Source organism: Macrotis lagotis, chromosome 5, assembly GCF_037893015.1.
Source record: "Macrotis lagotis isolate mMagLag1 chromosome 5, bilby.v1.9.chrom.fasta, whole genome shotgun sequence".
In the NCBI taxonomy this organism is placed as follows: Eukaryota; Metazoa; Chordata; class Mammalia; order Peramelemorphia; family Peramelidae; genus Macrotis; species Macrotis lagotis.
In genome coordinates, this window is record NC_133662.1 from 219656164 (window position 1) to 219665944 (window position 9781).

Genomic DNA, 9781 nt, shown 5'->3' on the forward strand with positions numbered 1-9781 from the left:
CTACAAACATGTCCAGATCTCCCCCATCCACCAAAAAACCCACCTAATTCTTCTATCCCTATTACCAATTATCTTTTATCTCTTTATCACCCCTTGTGGCTAAATTCCTTGAGAAATCTTTCTATAATAGGTGTCTCAATTTTTGCAAGGTAATGGGATTAAATGATTTGTTCAGAGTCATTAAGTATTAAGGTCTGAGGCTGGATTTGAACTCCAGTACTCCTGACTCAGGATGGGTGCTCTATCTACTAGGCCACTTAGCTGCCCCCTTACTCTCTCTTAACCCCTTACAATCCAGTTCCCAACCTCACCATTCCACTGATACTCTCTCTAAAGTCATTCTTGTTTTCTTAACTGCCAAATTCTTGGACCTTTTCTCAATCCTCATTCTCCTTGACCTTTTTGATCACTCTTTCCTTGAGATGCTATTTTCTTTGGTTTTGGGATATCAATCTCCTGGTTCTCCTTTTACCTAATCCACTGCTACTTCTCAGTCTCCTTGCTAGATCTTCCTCCAGGTCATGCTCTACCTGTAGGGGTCTCATAGGGTCCTGGTCCCTGTTCTCTCCTCCCTTTATACTACTTCACTTAATCATCTCATCGGATACTATGGATTTAATTACCATCTCTACGATTTTGATTCTCAAATCTACCTATGCTTCCCCAACCTCTATGCTAATCACCTATATTATTTTCTCTGATATTTTTCTTTTGCCTCTTTTAGCTTGTATTATACTTGTCCATATGTATGTTGTTATCTCCTTGTGAACAATGACTTTTATTTTTGGTTTTGTATCATAGTGACTGTCACTGTGCCTTGCCTGTAGAAGGTGCTTAATTATTTAAGTACAATCTAATTTTTAAATTTTTATACACCATTATTTGCAGCCATTTCTCCCCTTTATTCCTATTTGTTTTTCCTTTACAAGACTGCCCAACTATCTACAATCTTCAAATTATCTGGTTTATTTCTTTCCTTTCTTGACTGATTTGTGAGCAAAATGAACATATTTTAGATTGTAGATATTCATAATCTGGCCCCATCCTACCTCTCCAATCTTCTTATCCTTTGCTCCCCTTGAGATTGAATGTTATTTGCTCATAATCTAAAAGCCAATAATAGAATACAAGCTAGAAATCAGTCTTCTTGGGTGCTAACACATTATTCTTTACAGTAATTGTCTCTTTTTAATTAAATACATTTAAAAAATGATTTTACTGATTATTTTAAATGTTTTTGTATTCAATGTAGAAAATACAAACATCTGTTTTGGCAACTCCTGAAACTAGAAACTGGAAAGTTGATTCTAAAATTGATGCTTCACAAAATGCATCATTAAATTTCAAAACAGTTGATCATGTCCAATCAAAAGACAAAGAAGAATCTTTTTGGACACCTGCCAAAAAATCCTTACCTATATCATCATTAAAGGTTAGTTGCTTAATTTTTCAAAAGGATATCAACATTATAGATGTTATATAATTTTAAAAACCCTATGGTGTTGGTAAGATTAATATCATTGCAATATCTGTGTAGCTATTATTTATTGAAAGATATTTAAGAATTGGCATTTTGGTTCCTATTTTTTAATATTTGCTTGTTCTTACATATTAGACAAATCATATAATGTCTGCATAAGTCTGCATGTAATATTAATTCATTGTATTTATGAAAATTAGTAAAACACATTGATTAGGGTCTCAGATTCAATTTGTTTGCATTGGTCTAAATATAAGATAAACCTGACAATAAGGTAACATGTTTCAAGAAAATTTTTTTAATTACAAAAATGCATTCTGTCACATGAAGCATTAGATATCATTGATTACTGTGCCTTATATCAACATGGATAAAATGGGCTTATTTACAAAACATGTGACCTGGAGTTAAGATGCTTACATTTAGTTTTCTAAATAAAGGTGGTACTTTACATTTATAGAGTCCCGAACAGTTTACATGCTGTATCTTAGTTGTTCCTCATGAGCCTAAGTAATATTCTTATCTTTCAAATAAATCTCAAATAGGTTGAATGATTTGTTTATTGTCACCATAATGTCAACATCTGCAAATGAGTTGAGATTTGAACCTGAATCTCTGAACTTGAAATCCATTCTAATACTCTTTCCATATTACTTTTCCTCTGTCTCTCTGATTTTTGCAAGGCAGTGGGGTTAAGTGACTTGCTCAAGATCACATAACTAGTAATTATTAAATGTCTGAGACTGGATTTAAACTCAGGTCCTCCTGACTCCAGGGTGTGTGCTCTATCCACTGTACCACCTAGCTGCCTCTATTACTTTTCTTCTAAAACAAGAAAAAAATATTTTATAGGATTATAGCAACAGAGATTTATGGGGATTTCTTTATACCTATTTAGTCCATCTCTCTGATCTTTCCTTAATGACATTGTACTTTGGACTTTTGAGAAGTACTGTTTATAAAATATATGCAATAGAAATTGACAATGGGAAAAAGCAGTACCTGTTACTGAAGTGTCACTTGTCTCAAAAGGATCTAGCTGCCTTAGAATCTGTCTGCCGTAGAATCTTCCATAGGTTCACAATTTACACAGTAGTAGGAAGCAAGTCTTATTTTATCATTTTAATTTTCTTTAATAACTCTTACCTTGTATTTGGTCCAATATGGTATTATTTGGAAATGCTAAGTGTATGCAAAACAAGCATAATTTTAATGTCAGAAATTTAACTGTAATTAAAACTATCCTTCACTTTTAAATTTGTTTGAATCATTAAGAATAGTATTAAATACATATTATATGTTACATAATAAACTACTATACAGCACACACACACACACACACACACACACACACACAACCCTACCCAAAAACACATTCTCCCAACTAATTGACAAATTGGGTTTGCAGAGGGCAATCAGTTGGCACAAAATATTGCTTTACAAAAATCCCGGGCATAGTCTCTCACAAGTAATCACAAACGTCATAGGAAGATTGATTTAAGGCTAGTACAGTGATGATGAGACACACATGTCATGAAGCAACTCATGATATCAAAGAATAAATTAATAACTCTTTTATTTTTTTCTGGTTCAAGGGACCACAAGCCTGAAAGCTATTCTGCTCCCTTTCAGATTTTTATGTACCTGTGTTTGTCCTTGATATATCTCTTACCCTCCCAGCAATTTTTTTTCTTCTTCTTTGCCTCATCTCTCTTATCTAGCCTTACTAATTGAATGGGTACCTCAAGTCAAACTGTGACCTAGGAAGGATCCAGCTTTAAAAAACCCAAGATTTCGCACTGCATCCAGGGCCATCTTCAGTCATTCTGATCTGGCTACTGGACCCAGTTGGCTCTGGAGAAGAAAGTGAGGCTGGTGACTTTGCACAGCACTTCTTCCCTTAAATTCAACTCACTTGCATATCATGATATAACCTCCCTGATGTCATGGTCTTTAAGAAGGAAGAACAAACAACAGCTATGGCATATCTCTACTCAAGACTGGTTGTTTTGTCTTCTTTTGGTCCCTACTCTTCAATGATATAATAAGTGGAAGGGAGAGTGAAATCTTTCATTTCTGGGATGGACCCCTCTGGCTTTAAGTTCACTGATGGACTGACATTTTTGAGTAGATTCAGTGAGGACAATTGATTCTCCCAGCTAGTCACACCTCTTTATTTTTTGTCTTAATTAAAGAGAACACAGGGAACAAAAGGCTCTGATTACACATTTAAAGTTTTATTAAGTTGATTGATTGATTAATTGGATTAAAGGAGGAATCTTACCTTTATACTATAAACCAGTACCTAAAACTTTTCTTGAGAGCAATTCAAGTTTTCATACTTTTCAGATCTTTAGGGAAACACTTAGTAATCTATTATTCTCTACTTAATCTATTTTTCTGGTTATATTAGATCCTAAGGGAAGAGCATTGATTCCTTCAGGTACTAAATGACATTTTAATGACTTGGAAGAATTAATACAACTCCATATGCCAAATTTACAGGAAGTAACTGTGAAAAAATTCAACCTATTTTGTAAAATATTGGGGTAATATATGAAGATAATAGCTTCCATATTTCCTAGTATTTGAATTAGTTGCATAATATTGAAAACTCACAAAATTTAGAAAGAAAATATATGATGAAAGTTCATTTTCTCATCATGGCAACACATGTCACCTTCTGGTTCATATTCTGAAACTTTTTAATATTTATTTATATTATATTTAATGTGTTTATTAGACTTACTTTGTCACTCTATAATGATAGCTTCATTTTAATTTTTAATTTTTTTCAGGACATGTTTCTTAACTGACAGATAACTTTTGTTAGGAAGTTTTCAAAATTTGCATTGCTGAACCTATCAAGAGAAAATTTTTATTTAAAAATTCTTTTTTAAGATAAATGTTTGTAGGGGTGGCTAGGTGGTGCAGTGGATAAGAGCACAGGCCCTGGAGTTAGGAGTACCTGAATTCAAATCTGACCTCAGATGCTTAATAATTACCTAGCTATGTGGCCTTGGGCAAACCACTTAACCCCATTTGCCTCACAAAAACCCTAAAACAAAAAGATAAATGTTTGCAAAAGGAATTTTTAATTAATTAATTAATTAAATTAATTAGAGAATAAAAACTGCTTGTTGGAAAATTCTTTTAAATCTTTTCATAAATTATATATATATATATATATATATATATATATATATATACACACGCATAAATACTTATCATTGTAAATTTTTTTTCTTTTCTAAAGGCATATACTGTGAAGACACCAACAAAAATGAAAATGCTGCAGAATGAAGAGAAGAATCCATACAAGGAAGGAATAATTAGAAAAAGAAAAATGCTGTTTGAGTTTGATACAAATTCAGAAAGTTCAGATCAATCACATGCTGACCTTTTGGTAAACATATTATTATTTAGATATGGGGTTTCTTGTACTGCATTTTTTTCTAAATTATTTGCATGTATTGCATTTTAATGAAGCAGCTATCATTATTATAATGAAAATCTGTTGAATCTTAGTATAATGAGCTTCATTATTACACAGATTTGGATATGCCATATCCAGATCTAACGTGGATATGGCATAGCCATGCACACCATATTCAGATTTGGCGATATTGTGTCCCTTGAAATAAAACTGAATTTAAAAAGGTCTGTTAAAAAGTGATAAGTCTAAATGGGTGATACCCTTATTCTCTCATAAAAGGTTATTAAGAGAGCTATCAAAAATGAAATATTTAGTGAGATAGTAAATTCTCCCTTATTGAAGGTCTTTAGGTAAAGACTTTATTTCACTTATGGATGCTATAGAAAAGATTCCTTTGCAAGTATATTTAGTCTAGAAGATTTCTGACTGAGATTCTATGAATCTGAAATAATCCAGCTGATTGGGTTGTCCCTTTAGGAGGAAATTCTTCCTGGCCAGTAGATAAGGGGAATTCTATAGGAAGTTTATAGAAATTTCAACCTATATTGGATGAATTCTTCGATGCCATCCTTATAAAAATGAAGATGAAGAGATGAGGGTTAGATTAAATAATAGTTGTATTCTGGCCTTGTTTGACAATTAAAATTAGAGAATAGATTTTAATGAGTTGATATCTAGGGAGAGATCTCTAATGAAATACCTAGGAATATGTCCATTTTTATTTTAATATTTTTATTTATAATTTTGTTGAATGCATTAGTGATATGCTTATAGATTTATAGATGACACAGAATGATAGCATGTTATAGCAGAATCTGTAGCTGAAAAGACTTTGAAAAGATGTGTTTAAAAAGATGATTTAACAGAGAAATGTAATATCTTATCTTTCACTTTTAGAAAACACTTTATCAAGTACAAGATTAGAGCTATATAACTAGTCAACTGTGCATGTAAAAAAGATTTGGAGGTTTTATTGAGCCATAAACTTAAATGAATAAAAAAATGTAACATGGCAGCTAAAAAACCTCATATATGCATAAAACATATCAATTGATGCATAGTGTTCAGAATAAGAGAGGTGACAGTTCTTTGGATTGTCATCCTTGTCAGGCCATGTCTAAATTTAATTCTATAATGAAGATTCCCATTTTCATGTGAAACCTTCTTTTTTTGTTCTATCTATAAATGGAAATGCTAGTTGGTTTTTAAGTTTTGAATTTTTTAAAATGTGCAATGTAAACCTTAAACGCTATGGGAAAAAGAAAAAAAGGAGATTGAGAGATTATCCTTAATTAGTAGGAATAACTTTTATGTGACCAAAGGGAAGGAGGAGAGATTTGCTAATTTATATAGAAATTTTGTATAATGTAGGAAAGCATCTTAGGTAACTCATTTTGATGGCTTTAGTTTCATGTTATAATTTATCTTAAATTTTGGACAGACTACATCTCTGAAATTAATAAAATAAATGGACAAATATAATACACAATGCAGTTTTCTTTATATTATATAACCTTTCTAGAATGTACTGAATAAGGTTTAAGTTTTGAAAATATGAGATTTATGATTTTGGGGGTATTTAAATTAGAAGAAATCTGTGGTGAATATAATAAAATGTTAATAATATAATAATTTAATATTGATTATGATAGTACAGAAACTTTTTTAAAACTTTGATTACCTTTGTATTATCTTTTCTTAAAGAGCATGGTTTCAGATGAAGAGAAATTTCAAAAGTCACACAAGAACTATCCTCAAGTTTCTCATCGAAGTGTCACAACACCAAAGATGGTAAATTATGAGTTTTAATTCAGAAATCAAATTTTAAAAGTTGAACTTATTCATCAAACAGAATCATTTTTTGATTTTATTTTTATTCTAGAATGATAGACCTTTATCTTTAACAACTCCAGGATCAGCATTGAAATTTGCAGCTATAAGAAAGATGAAAGAAGATGGCTGGGCAGCAGTTTCTAAAGTGGACAGGAAAAGAAAAATAAAGGAAGCAGAAAAGTTATTTACTTAAAAATTAGATAGTAGAACTAAGTAGTTAAATAATGTCAAATTTGTTGCTATAGATTTTATTTTTGGGGGGAGGATCCTTTATAAATTCTGTTTAGGCTGTAGGTTTTCTAGACATAGACAAAGTTTCAAATGACTTGCATTTGCATAAAAAAATTCATTTCTTTAATTTTCCTCTGCTACATTTTAAATTCCAGTGTAAATAATTCCATATTACTTGAAAAGTTGTAACTATATTCAAGTTGTTGAATACAGGTTAACTATTAATATAATCTTGATTCAGATTATTGTTGTCAAATGTTTTATTAGAAGACTGTTAACAGCAATTTTCTGTTGATTTTTGTTTCACACTTTACTACGAAATCATTTTGACCATAAATAAATAGTTCTTATTGGCTCTGTGAAGCCAGTCCAACATTTAATTTAAACTTTTTGAGAATAGCATTCTGGAAAAACTTTATGCATTTCTACAGTGTTAATTGTTGAAAGATTATTTAGTCATACAAAGAAATCTCTCACATAACTTTATATGGGTTTTTAGGATTCTTATATGCATATATAAATAATTCATATAAATAATATTTACACATATAAAAATAATCCCTACTGTATATATAATTATGTGAAAATAATCTAAGTAATTTTTCTTTTTAGATATTTCTGAGAGAATTTTGTATATATTCAAGAATTCTAAATTCTCTTCTCCCTCTTGATAATCAGCTTCCAAGAATTCTAATTAGCATATCTATTCCAGTGATTCTCAAATCTACTTTTCTAACTCTAATCTTTCTTCTGATCTCTAGTTCCTGTCTACTGCTGCCTATTAGATATCCTAAACTTGATGTCTTAAACAATTAAAATGCAACAGGATCAAAACTGAACTCATCATCTGTTGAGACACCACCACCATGCTCAAACCTCTCCCCACTCTAGCCCATTCTCCATTCCTCTGTCAGTAATCTTCCTAAAGGACATATCTGAATATGTTACCCTCTTAACTCAGCCCTGGTAGCCTACTCCCTCCTCAATATATCTGAGATGAGAAACTCCATTTTTACTAGCCAGCCCCTTGTTTGGAGTGCTTTGATGCCTCAGTTTCCCCTAGCTTTCAAGTCCAGCTAAAATCCCACCTTAGGGCAACTTTTCTGTATTTTCCTTGATTCTTCAAGCTCCAGATCCATGATTATAAGATCTCTAAAGTTCCTTCTAATTTTAAAACATATGAACCAGTGAGGAAAAAAAACACTCTGGAGTCAGAGGACTAAGTATTAAAACTGCCTTTGACACTATGTGGACTGGACATTTAATTTCCCTCCTGAGTATTGGGAGAGAAATTGTAACTTTAATTGTAAAATAAGGTTGGACTGAGAAAGGACTCTGACATCCTTTCCAGGTCTTGATCTAAGATTCTATGATACACATATGCACACACACGTATAATAGTTAGATAGATAGATAGATAGATAGATAGATATAGAGATTTAGATATGTGTACACACACACACACACACACACACACACACACACACAAGCAAGCATACAGGTCATTCCTGACATTCCACATTAACCTAGTTGAATCTCTTCCCCAAGCCCAGGATGAACTATGACTAATAGATGGCAATGTTGTGTAATGAAAAGAACACTGAAGTCAAGATTGAAGTTCAAATCTATGATCATAGGTAAAGCATCCAAACCCTGTGCTTCAGAAATTTCCTTATCTGTAAAATGATTATAACAATGCTTGTTGTACTATCCACTTCATAGAATTTTTATGAAGAAAGATCTCTTTATATAAACGTGAATAGTTGTCTTAATTTCTCAAATCTTTTAGCAAGATTACATCCTTCTAATTTCACCTAAACTAATCTGTCTGGCTTCTTGTGTGCAAGATATGTATGTTTGCTTACTATCTGATGATTTGTCTTCTATATAATAAACCTTATTGGGAAGAAGAATCTAGATTGTGTTTACTGTTAACCTCCAAGGTTGGGGTAGAACTAACCCTAGTGATCAGGGAAAGTGACTTTTATCCTGACCCTGAAAGAACTGCTGCTCAAGACTTCAGATATCCATTGTGAAATTTATAAATTCAAGTCTGTTTATCTTCTTTAAAAGAGAAGAATGAAGTAGAGTGCCCAGCCACTTATATTTTTCTTTTCTGTCTTTCTTTCTTTTTTTTTTTTTGCAAGGCAAGTGGGGTTAAGTGGCTTGCCCAAGGCCACATAGCTAGGTAATTATTAAGTGTCTGAGACCAGATTTGAACCCAGGTACTCCTGACTCCAGGGCCGGTGCTCTATCCACCGCGCCACCTAGCTGCCCCCTCTATTTTTCACAAAAGTGGAAATCCACTCTTTTTTTCCAGAGGTGCTAAAAATACTTCCAAATCTATCTATGAGTCCCTATTGTACATTAGCCACCCAGGACTTTATTATATAGTTCTATGTTACAGCATTTTGTGTTCAATCCTCTTTTTCTGTTATTTCATAGAGGGAAATGCTTGTTTTATTTAGAGTTATTAAATTCAGAATTAAAAAAAGTAGAGAAGTATTAGAATTATTATGTTAAATAGTAATAGCTATGTTAAAAATAAAATATATTATTAATCTACTGATTCTGTAATTTACAATTACTATGTTAAATTTAACTTCTACTTTTAAAAATTATACATAACAGAAACAGGGTCGTAAGCAATCTTTGTTGTTTTTTCATGAAATTGCTCATGTTTGTTGATATTTGTCAAATTCATAATAAAAATAAAACATTTTTTAAAAAAGAATAGCTTGGAACACTGACAACTTAAGTAACTTAACTAGAGTAATACAGCCAGGGACAGGGTTTGAACC

General features: G+C 31.9%; 1 protein-coding gene across 3 annotated transcripts in view; it reads left to right on the forward strand.

Annotated features, from left to right (window-relative positions):
- Positions 1-9487, forward strand: part of SYCP1 (synaptonemal complex protein 1) — a 99267-nt gene extending 89780 nt beyond the window's left edge. For 2 of the 3 annotated variants that reach the window (XM_074188506.1, XM_074188504.1), the window contains exons 30-33: positions 1253-1432; positions 4737-4886; positions 6621-6707; positions 6799-9486. In XM_074188506.1, the coding sequence (XP_074044607.1) occupies positions 1253-1432; positions 4737-4886; positions 6621-6707; positions 6799-6942 (561 nt within the window). In that variant the 3' untranslated portion in view covers positions 6943-9486. Of the gene's footprint in view, positions 1-1252; positions 1433-4736; positions 4887-6620; positions 6708-6798 lie in introns of all 3 variants that reach the window. The other variant, XM_074188507.1, reaches the window with a different exon arrangement.
- Positions 9488-9781: the final 294 nt, after the last annotated feature.